The sequence below is a fragment of the Echinops telfairi genome, unplaced genomic scaffold (assembly GCF_000313985.2).
Source record: "Echinops telfairi isolate 266 unplaced genomic scaffold, ASM31398v2 ScPeMD7_3533;HRSCAF=4204_0, whole genome shotgun sequence".
NCBI lineage: Eukaryota > Metazoa > Chordata > Mammalia > Afrosoricida > Tenrecidae > Echinops > Echinops telfairi.
The window spans coordinates 86,129,075-86,140,119 of NW_022107431.1; the positions used below are offsets into that span (position 1 = coordinate 86,129,075).

Genomic DNA, 11,045 nt, shown 5'->3' on the forward strand with positions numbered 1-11,045 from the left:
CGCTTTATCTTTTGATAGCTGGGCTCCATCAGCTTTCTTCACCACATTTGCGTATACACCCTCTTTGTCTTCAGCGATCGTGTAGAGAAGGTGAGCATCAAGGAATGGCAGTTTAATAGAACAAAGTGTTCTTGCATTGAGGTAGTACTTGAGTGTAGGCCCAATGTCCATCTGCTACCTTAATGCTAAACCTATAAATATATGCACATAGAACTATTTCCCCATCCTCATATATACATATATTTACATGTGTACATGTCTTTATTTAGACCTCTGTAAATGTCATTTGCCTCCTAGCTCGTTCCTCTATTTCCTTTGACTTTCCTCTTGTCCCGCTACTATGCTTAGCCTTCATTTGGGTTATAGTAATTCCTCTCAATTACATTACCCTTGATTACACCCCACCAGGCCTCCTACACCCTTCTCACTACCGATTTCGATCACTTGTTCCCTTGTCCCTGGGTTTAACACCACCTCCTTCCCCCCCACGTTCCCCTCTCCCATGTACCCCCAGAATTCTTGGTCCCATTGTTTTCTCCTCCAGATTGTTCATCCAGCCTTTCTTACTTAGACAGACCTGCGGAGATAATAACATGCACAAATACAAGAAAACAAAACAACAACAAAAAGTGAATGACAAAACACATAACAACAACAATAAAGAAAAGCTTGTAGTTAGTTCAAGGACTGTTTGTTAGCCTTTAGGAGTGTTTTCTGGTCGAGTCTGATGGGGTGCAAAGCCCTGGGCCCAAAGTCTATTTTTGGTATTCCCTGAGGACTTCATTGCTCTGTTCCTCTTGCTGTTCTGTTGCATGCCCTTAGTGTTTTGCCTCGGTGTGGTGGGATCAGATCAGGTGCATTTCCCACACTGTGTCTCCAGTGTGTTGTCCCTTGTCGGTCTATGGGTCAGTGAGGGATGCCTTGTCTCATAGTGGGGCCGGCCATGTCGTCTCCTCTGTGGATTGGCTGCTCTGAGCGGGAATATCATCATCAAGGCTTGGATGTGTTCCACTGCCCCTGAGCTGCAGCTTCAGTGCTGTCCTCTGAAATAAATTCTTCTGGGGGGAGGGGCAGGTGTCCACGTAGTTGGACACCACAGGTTCCCTACCCCATGCGGGCATGTCAGCACCTTATTCTAAAGCTGCTGATAATAAATCTTCCTTTGACTGTTCCAACCGAAGGCCCTTTCTAGGCTTCCTGTTCTTCCTTTGACCAAATGTGCGTGATGTGTTCATGTGTCCCCAGGTTGCTTCGCCAGAGAATGGAGCAGCTGGAGAATCTGATCTGCAGCCTGTCTAAGAAGCAGGCCTTCAGGCCCCCGCTGCCTGCCTACGAGTCCCTGGTGCAGGAGATCCACCACTACGTCACCAGCATCGCCAAGGCTCCGGCTGTCCAGGACCTGCTCTCCCGGCTCCTACAGGCCATCCACATGGATGGGTCTCGGTCTGCCCAGGTGTCCCAAACTCTTCTGAAGGAGGAAGCCTCTTGGCAGCAGTCACACCACCAGTTCCGGAAGCGGCTGGCAGAGGAGTATGCCCTGTATCCAGACACCGTGGCCCCGCTGCAGGCCTCTGTCCTCCAGATGCAGCATGGCATGAGGCTGGTGGCCTCTGAGGTCCATGCCTCACTCCATGGCAACGTGGTGTGTGCAGACAGGCTGGGTGCCCTGGCTGCATCCTTGCTGGCGTTCCCTTCAGTGGGCCCCACCTTCCCCACCTTGTATGCACATGCGGACACTCTGTGCTCTGTGAAGACAGAGGAGCTGCTGCGGGCCCTTGGGAAGCTGACCCTCAAGCCCTCCAGCGGAAAGGAGCCGGAAGGCAAGGGCCAGAGGCCCTGCCCCACCCGGGAGCAGCTGATGATGAACGCGCTCCTCTACCTCCGCTCCCACGTGCTGTGCAAGGGGGAGCTGGACCAGCGGGCCCTGCAGCTTTTCAGGCATGTTTGCCAGGTAAGCCATCCCGGGCCGGTCGCAGCACGTCCTAGGGGCTGGGAGGAGGAGAGACTGGAGGCGGATGGTGAGGAAGAGTGGTCGGCTGTCTGTTACTCCCCTACCCCCACCCCCAATCCCATCTTCCTATTAGATTTTTGGGCCTTTTCCCCTTGAATTTTAAGCGTTATTTTGCTTTTATTTTTTAGATCAGTGGCATTAGCCTTTTATCCACGATGGACACTGCAAATATTTTCTCTTTTGACTTTGTTTATGGTGATTTTGCCATGCCATTAAAATAAGTGTCACCCTTTTATTGATCTTAAAGGAAACTTTCTGGGGGCTTCTGTGTTAGCCATATCACTATGCTTCATTGTGAACAATTCAGAGAATAAGTAGAAGCAGCCATTTCTTGTACATATCATGTAAGCCCTGTATATAAGTCCTGTTAATACAAATGCACCAGCCCATCCCACTTTAGGCTGTCTTAGATGTGTGTATCTTTAGGTGTGTGCTTAAGCTTCAAATGGGCCTTCAAAAAGAGTGCATGGAAAAATTCATTTTCTTTTTTTTAAGTCATCTTATCGGGGGCTTGTACAACTCTTATCACAACCCATACATATAGCCTGTCAAGCACATATGTTCCCATCATCATTTTCAAAACATTTTCTTTCTACTTGAGCCCTTGGTATCAGCTCATTTTCCCTACTTCCTCAACCTCCCTCCTACATGAACCCTTGATAATTTGTAAATTATATATATTTTTTTCATGTGTTACACTGACCAACGTCTCCCTTCACCCACTTTTCTGTTGTCCGTCCTCCTGGGAGGGGGTTATATGTAGATCATTGTGATTGGTTCCCCCTTTCTCCCCCACCTTCCCCTTACCTTCTTGGCATCATTACTCTCCTTATTGGTCCTGAGGGGTTTCTCTGTCCTGGATTCCCTGTGTTTCCAGCTCTTATCTGTACCAGTGTACATGTTCTGGTCTAGCTGGATTTGTAAGGTAGAATTGGGGTCATGATAGTTGGGGGAGGGGGTGAGAAAACATTCCATTTTTCATGAATTTTTAAGCTTCCTGGTACATTCTAAAGGTTTTTTTTAAGTCTTTTAAACTCAGTAGTGTGCAAGTGCTTTTTTAGTCAGCAGAACCCTTTAACAGTTTTACCATAGTGTCCCAATATCTGACAGATAAAAGAGCCCTTTGACTGAGTCAAGTCTGTCTCCTCCCTGGCTCCTAGAACACATCCTTAAAACATAAAAAATTAGAACGTTACAACAAATCAACACTGTCTATAACTTATTTTTAAAAACTGTAACTTACTTTGAAACATATAACCGCATGCTGAAATTTTCTCCGTACTCCATGTTCTTCACCTGCACCCTGCTCCGTGTTCTCCCGCATGAGTGTGCCACAGCCCCACAGCAAGTTGTCATTCGAACAGTCACATGTGTACATGCATTTTTGCTATTCTGAAAAAAGGAGAAAAAGAAAAGGCACACGGCAGTGCCTATTCTTGGGTGCAAACCCTTGAAAGGGGAATGGCAGAGACATGCAGCTCCGCGAGGAGGCACTTAGGAAAAGCAGCTTCCCGCCCCGCCCTCCTTGGGCACGGTTGCTTGCTTTTACGCTGGGTTTCGGGTCCTGGATGTCGGTTAATATTTCTTTTTGGACCTTGATGTGTTCATTGTCATGAGGAAGCAGGTTCTAAGAGAGTCTCGGCAAGGCAGGTAAGCGCCCTTCTGCATGTGTGCCTTTTAGGAAATCATCAGTGAGTGGGACGAACAGGAGCGCCTAGCCCAAGAGAAGGCAGAGCAGGAAAACAGCCTCTACAGGTACCGGAGCAGGGCATCCCTGAGTGAGGAGGAGGAGGAGGCGCGGGAGTTTCGAAGACACTTCCCGCTGCATGACAAGGTAGGGCTGGCTTTGGAAGGCGAGCTCGTGGGAGCATGGCCGTTTCCTCCGGTCGCCGTGCAGTCCTCATTCACTGAAGGCGTCTCTTCGTTTTCTCGACCCTTCCTGCTCCTGCTGTCCTTCCTTTCCATCGAGTCTGGTTAGAACCCAGGTCTTCCTTTCAGTGTGAAGTCTCTACTGTCATTTACAGGATTTTGCCGATATCGTAGTAGAGCCGACACTTGATGAGAAGAAGGACCCTCCAGACGCTCAGGAAGAAGGAGCCGCCATCGACGCCTCGCTTCTCTCCCAGAGTTCAATGCAAGCCGTGACGCTGATCCACCAGCAGCTGTGCCTCAACTTTGCGCGGTCCCTGTGGTACCAGCAGCCTGTGCCGCCGCATGAGCCAGAGCATTACCTCCGCCTGTTTCTGTCCTGCTATCAGACCGGGGCCTCCCTCGTAGCACACTTCTACCCTCTGATGGGTACGGCGGGTGACTGTTTTTACGCCTGTGGGAGGTCCAAAGCAAATAGGTGGAATTGCTACTTCCTGTTTCTAGCCCAACTCCTTAGTGATGGTGTTGCCTTAGCTTAAAGAGTCTAAGCCAATTCAAAAGAACAGATGTGAAGTTCTGTAGTAAAGAGCTGTCGTTTGAATACGCTGGGCTGGCAGGATCACGAGAACAGGATGTAGACTTAGTTTAAAGGTTTCCCCTGTACCTTATTTGCACTTCCCTCCAATAGCTTCCGAGCTTCATAGGAAGTAATGCCTTCCTGGGAGCAACTGGGAACTTGTGAGTTTAGCTTACAGATTTTGGTTTGATGGCATTGGGCCTGATGGGATTCACTACAGGACCTTGTCAGTTAGTCCATGCCAGCAGGAGGGAGATGTTAAGTTTTGTCTCTCTTTACACACGGAAGTGTTCAAAAGGCGGGGAGGGGGATTTTTGAGCGGGTCGAGCTGAATTCTGTTTCCATTTGAGTACACATAAGCAGGATCTCTGTCTCTGGTACATCCAGATCCTTCCAGCCTCTGGTGACTACTGTCGTATTGGAATAATAGTGTTCTAGGCCAATGGTGCTATGGGGGAAAACAGGTTTGAAATACCTGCTTCATTGGGCCCCCATGAGTTTATTGTTTGGGGGCATGGTTCCAGCGTCCTTGTGGCTTCTGATGGACCTGCTGCTCAGGCCCTGAATTTGCCATCTTCTTGTTGAACTTCACAGGGGTTGAGCTGAATGACCAACTCTTAGGCAGTCAGCTTTTGGCCTGCACCCTCTCCCATAACACACTCTTTGGGGAATCTGCCTCAAGCCTGGTGGTGAAGCCAGATGGGCCCTATGACTTTTACCAGCACCCCAATGTTCCTGAAGCCCGCCAGTGCCATCCTGTGCTTCAGGGCTTCTCAGAGGCTGTCAGTCACTTGCTGCAGGATTGGCCGGAACACCCCGCCCTTGAACAGGTAGGGCAGCCAGTGAGGAAAGGAGGGAGGGGGCAAGGGGGGGCGTTGTCAAAAGTTCTTAGCTGCACTGAGATGGCCTGAGGCCATCGTAGGGGCATGCACTGGCCCATTTGTACATGTAAACAAGAACTTGCTGTTGGGGAGATTTCAACTCTTAACGAGTCCGAATCGCTGAGCAGGCCCCCTCAGAGGCTTGTCCCAGCTGACTGCCAGGTGTTTCTCCCTGATGCTGCCGAGGAGCGTGATCAAGTGGCTGCAGCCTGGCACTCAACTGTTAGGGGCCAGGCGACTTCCAGGGTGGTTTAAAGAACCCCTATCAGCAGGAAGGTACTTCTTCAACGCCAGGCGAACAGAGCCGTTTGTACTGGGTGTACAACTAATGTTTGGGGGAGTCCGTCGCCATGGGTGGCGTTAGTCTGTCGTTTGGAAGATGCTCTGCACGCTGCTGCTCTGCTTCTTTAGACGCAGCTGTTGCCAAGGCCCTCCCGGTTTTCCCGAGTCGATTCCCTCTCACAGCAACACGGAGACCGGGCAGAACTGCTCCGTAGAGTGCTGAGGCAGTCCGTCTTTATGGAAGCAGGCCGCCTCATCTTCCTCTCCGGAGCAGCTGATGGATTTGAACCGCCAACCTTCCAGTTTTCAGCCCAGTGCTTAAACCAGTGCACCGCCAGGGCTCCTTGTGCTGCAGTAGGCCTTGTATTTTCAAGATGGGCAGTTCAATCTTAGAGATTCCTCTTTGATCTTTAGGCCGTCAGGAAGTAACATTATAAGGAACAATAAAAGTAGTAATTAAACCAAACCTTTACTTCTTGAGTAAAGCAGCAGATGGAGAGGCCTGGAAGTTGCACCCACAGCTTTCAGAGGAGGTGCTAGTACGGAGGAGGCTCTGTGTGAAGCTTCCGTGGGGCCTCTCTGCAGTGCCCTGGTGGCATCCTCACTGGGATGCTGATGATGTGGGTTTTCCCTCCGCAGCTTCTGGTTGTAATGGACAGGATTCGTAGTTTTCCACTTTCCAGCCCCATCTCAAAGTTCCTGAATGGCTTAGAGATCCTTCTTGCGAAGGCACAGGTAAGATGACAATGGCCTCTCTTTTCCTCATTTTAGTTTGGAAGCACCTGAGAAAAAATGTGTCCCCTACACCGTGAGAGGGACAGTGACAGTTTGGGTGGAAGAAGACTCATCTTTTTGGGCATGTGTTCAGGTCTTAACACGTGAACCTGGTGCCCACACAGGGACCATCTGGCCTACCTCTTCTTGTGGATGGGGCTCAGCACTGAGGGAGCCTGCCAGGCAGTTCCTGGGGGCCTTCAGTGCTGGATGAGAGGGCTTGTGTATGTTGGCAGGACAGTGTGGCTTTGTTCAGTCAGCAGAACTCAGACCGGGGCTCCCACGCCTCTTCAGTGGTCTGCTGGCTGGAGGCTGCCAGGCGGGTAAGCTGGGGAGGCAGCACGTGTTGGGAAGACCTCGTGGAAAGCTGAGTTCACCAGGATATTCCTGCCGGGGAGGCCAATGATAGGATTAAATAGTCAGTTCCAACTTTGCTTCTTTAGGACTGGGAGCAAAATGCAAGTCGAACTCTCTCTCTCCGGACACACCTCGATGTGGTCACTCAGTTGATCGTTCGATGGCGGAAATTAGAGCTGAAGTAAGTAATGCTCGCATTTCCTCTCCCCTGAGCTTGGGCTTTTGTCTTTGGTTGATAGGTTGTACTTTTCAGGTTGTGCGGGGTGTGGTAATGACAGGCCGGACTTTTCGTTCACTAATCACAGAGTTAAAAGCAAGGCAGTAAAGTGACTTCATAGAGGGCCGGAAAAACATCCACGGAGGCAGCAGCCTGAGCATCTCTTCTATTTCCGTTTGGGAGGAGATACTGGGCAGATTCTGCTGCTGTGATTGCAGATAATCCCAGCGGCAGTCTTAAATACCTCCCCGACCGACACCTTCTCTCCCGTTTCAGCTGCTGGTCCCTGAGTCTGGATAATACCATGAAACGCCACACTGAGAAATCCACCAAGCACTGGTTCTCCATCTATCAGATGCTTGAGAAGCACATGCAGGAGCAAACAGAAGAGCAGGAAGGTAGCGCCTGTTGCCTGCTTGTGTAGAAATTCTGAGTTCTTCTTGAAGGGCAGTGGTGGCTCAGTGGTAGAATTCTCACCTCCCATCCAGGAGACCCAAGTTCAATTTCCATTCAGGGCACCTCGTGCACAGCCACCAGCCATGTGTATTTGTGCTGCTTTAGGGCCAAAGAAGTTTCAGCGGAGCTTCTAGACGAACACGGAAGAAAGGCCAAGGGATGCACGTGGGAAAATCAGTCTGTGAAAACCCAGTGGGTCACAGAAGTCGTGTCCCCCTGAGGCCGGGGGGCGGGGGGAGGGGGGGGCATCTAGATGACAAGCTGCACTGTGTGAATGTCCCAGCTCCCTGGGTTCACCAGAGCCATGCAGGATGTCCAAGAGGACTTCGAGTAGGCCTGAGCGGTCAGCCAAGGTGTAGGTCTGTCTTTCCTGAGAGCATAGTTGAACTTGGGAGCTTTGAGCTTTGTGTGACTTGCCAAAAAGGAGAAGGCCTCCTCGTTCTCTGTGCTGGGAGACAGTGGACTCGGCCCGAAAGATGTTCCTGTGGTGGATAGGCGTTAACCTACAGTACTTGTGCTGAAGTGGCCCATTTTGTGCTCGCAACTGGCACCTCCTAAATCGGCTTCATGACATAGGCAGCTGATGGCTTTATGCCCATGTGGGGTTGAGCTGTGGTTCTTGCCTACGTGCCTGCGTTACTTGTAGCCTCTGCTTGAGCCCCCACCCCCACCCTGGGTCTGCGCCATCGTGGAGCGCGTGCACAGTGTGGGCAGAGCGGGCTGGCTGGCTGAGGACACGCCATGTTTTATTCCCCAAATCGCTCAGATGACAGACGGATGACCCTGATGTTGCTGGTCAGCACTTTACAAGCGTTCATTGAGGGGTCCTCGCTGGGCGAGTTCCAAGTGCGACTCCGGATGCTGCTGGTCTTCCACTGCCACGTCTTGTTGATGCCCCAGGCTGAAGGGAAGGGTAAGGACGGCGCTGCGGCTGTTGCTGCTTATGCTGGCTGCGCTCTTGACTGGGCCCGCAGCAGGTTGTAGGGAGACCCTTGTGGTCGTTGCCCTGGCATTAGCCGGATTCCTTCTGCATGTGGCCAGGAATGGATGAATTGCAGACCAGACTGCTGCTGACAGGTGTGCTGGCAGAGAGAGCCAAGTGCAGGATCTGGCAGGCGGAGCCACCACATCTTTCCGTCTAGACAGTGGGTGTGGCATGCTGGCTTATCCAGACCGTGGTCAGGTCCTTTAATCTACCGAGAGTCCCATCCACCACGGATCAAAGACTGCATATAAATGACACACACTGTCAGATCGGTATAGATTGGCTTGTGAGTGCTCAGGCAAGGTGAACCTCCTAGTACGCCATCTCTACCAGTAGGCCCCATTTCTGCTGAACTTTTCTTTCAAAATAGTTTCGAAGACTTGGAAAGTTGCGGTCTTAGCCGAACTCCTGAGTGTGTCATCTTTAAAAGCTGAAGCTCAACGAACAGCCGGCACCGGGAAGCAGGGTGGGGATGACAGCTGGCGTCTCTGGGAACGACAGGCACCCCAGCACGCTGGCGCACAGTCTGCCTGTGGGTCGTTGTGTGGTCAGCTCCTGGCCTAGAGTCCTGAGGAGGTGTCTGCACTGAGGCGGGGATGCTGCGGACGGGCCAGTAGCACACTCACCAAGTGTGGCGCCGTGGTCCCTCTTCATTTCTTCCAGACTCACTCTGCAGTGTCCTGTGGAATCTGTACCATTATTACAGGCAGTTCCTTGAACGGGTCCAGGCCAAAATTGTGGAACTTCGTGCACCTCTAGAGAAAGAACTTAAAGTAAGACGAGCAGCTTTGGCACGCACTCTTGGGAGAACGCGAGTCAGCCAGTGCTTGTGATTGAGTCCGCCCTCCTACCCACTGAGCCATGGGACGAGCTGTGTCTTCCCACAGTGATACGGGGTGGGGGTGGAGGGTGCACCGCCCAGTGGAATGTAAGAGTTCCATTTTGCGGCGGCGACACCACTGGTGGCCTGGCCAGGTGTGTTTGGAGTTGGGCGGGCCCTGCCTGTCTGTGGATGGGTTTCCCAGCCTTGTCTAAGGCAGCGGTTCTCAACCTATGGATCACTACATAACAGTAGCAAAACAACAGTCATGAAGTAGCAACGAAAATAATTTTATGGCTGGGGGTCACCACATGAGTAACTGTGTGAAAGGGTCGTGGCATGAGGAAGGTGGAGCACCACTGGTCCAAGGGATACCCTCAAGCAGTCTGCTAGGGCTCCCCTGTTCTGCTGGCAGCCCACCTCAGAGTGTGCCATTGCAGTGGGCCCGTGCACCAGCAGGTGCCCGGGGAAAGAGGGCCCGCTCTTGTTGAGACTTGAGGTGGATGCAATGCTTGGTGCACATAGCAGTGCCTTACTTGCTCATCCTTTGGGGACCATCACATGGTTCCTTTGAAGACTTGTTGGACTTGTTTTCGGACACACAGGCTTGTGTTTGGGGATGGCGGGTGGGGTGGGTTCTGGTCTTTGGCAGGTGAGGTAGATAGAAGAAGACAGACTCACAATAGCCGTATAAAGCCTGTCCCACAAGCTTCGCTTATTTTACAGGAATTTGTTAAGATATCCAAGTGGAACGATGTCAGCTTCTGGTCCATTAAACAGTCTGTGGAAAAGACACACAGGTAATTCACCATCTAGAATGGGGGTGACAATGCTGCGATTTAGATAGAGGCAGCAAGATGACACTGCTTTCATGGCCTGGCCTGGTCCTGCTTTGAGCTGGTTGGGTGGCCTAACACCCCCAGCAAGTCTACCTACCGGAGGCCAAAGCAGGCGGCACTCTGTAGAGGGGTTAAGTATGCCGCCACCAGGCATCTGTTTTACCAGGAGCAAAGTGACCCCACGATTCCTGCCTTTAGTTTCTTCATATATGTATATTCATATATATAAAAGGAGATGACAGTATAACCGTGCTTTAATATATATATGTTTCTTTTAAATGGGTGTATGTGCGCGCGCGCGCATGGGGGTGCTTTACTTTTTATATTTCCTCACTTTGCATTCAAATTTTTTCTTCTCATCTCTCTCATTAACCTGGGTCAGGACTCTCTTTAAATTCATGAAGAAATTTGAAGCTGTGCTGAGTGAGCCTTGCCGGTCATCCCTGGTGGAGAGTGACAAAGAGGAGCAATATGACTTCTTGCCTGGGACAACAGATGCAGCCGCAAGTGACCTGTCTCCCATCCAAAGTCTGAACAGGGCACTGCGAGAAACCTTGTTGGCCTGGCCAGCAGCTGCACAGGTATGAGCTCGTGGAAGGGTGTCTGTTTACCTCTCAGGGACTTCCTTTGAATGAGGCAAAGAAACCCCTTTGACACTTGTTCACCTCAGTCCACTGCAGAATAAGGCAAAAAAGGAAAAGGGAAATTGGCCTTCCCACTTGGCTTAGTGCTAGGCTAGGTGAGGGCAGGGACTGCATGCCTGTGACCATTTCGTCAGACGCTGCCTTCGGGCTGCACAAAGGGCAGAGGCGGGCTGCGGGTACTGGCTTAAAGAGGGGGTGTATCACAGTGGTGTGAGCATGCTGCCGTGCCCAAACTCAAGCCCCAGCAGTGCAGAAGTGGATTGCGAACTGCCTGAGCACCTGAAGACGGCAGAGACGTGGGTGCACAGGTCTGTCAGGAGGGGCTGGCTTCTG

At 51.3% G+C, this 11,045-nt stretch overlaps 1 protein-coding gene across 1 annotated transcript in view; it reads left to right on the plus strand.

The window, feature by feature from the left end:
• The window catches only part of MDN1 (midasin AAA ATPase 1), a 152,231-nt gene that overhangs the window by 112,290 nt on the left and 28,896 nt on the right, over nucleotides 1-11,045 (plus strand). Inside the window, exons 62-72 of the mRNA XM_045294316.1 lie at nucleotides 1,246-1,951; nucleotides 3,693-3,845; nucleotides 4,036-4,309; nucleotides 5,052-5,287; nucleotides 6,260-6,355; nucleotides 6,838-6,932; nucleotides 7,245-7,366; nucleotides 8,191-8,337; nucleotides 9,073-9,182; nucleotides 9,956-10,029; nucleotides 10,451-10,649. Coding sequence (XP_045150251.1) covers nucleotides 1,246-1,951; nucleotides 3,693-3,845; nucleotides 4,036-4,309; nucleotides 5,052-5,287; nucleotides 6,260-6,355; nucleotides 6,838-6,932; nucleotides 7,245-7,366; nucleotides 8,191-8,337; nucleotides 9,073-9,182; nucleotides 9,956-10,029; nucleotides 10,451-10,649 — 2,212 coding nt within the window. The remainder of the gene's footprint in view (nucleotides 1-1,245; nucleotides 1,952-3,692; nucleotides 3,846-4,035; nucleotides 4,310-5,051; nucleotides 5,288-6,259; nucleotides 6,356-6,837; nucleotides 6,933-7,244; nucleotides 7,367-8,190; nucleotides 8,338-9,072; nucleotides 9,183-9,955; nucleotides 10,030-10,450; nucleotides 10,650-11,045) is intronic.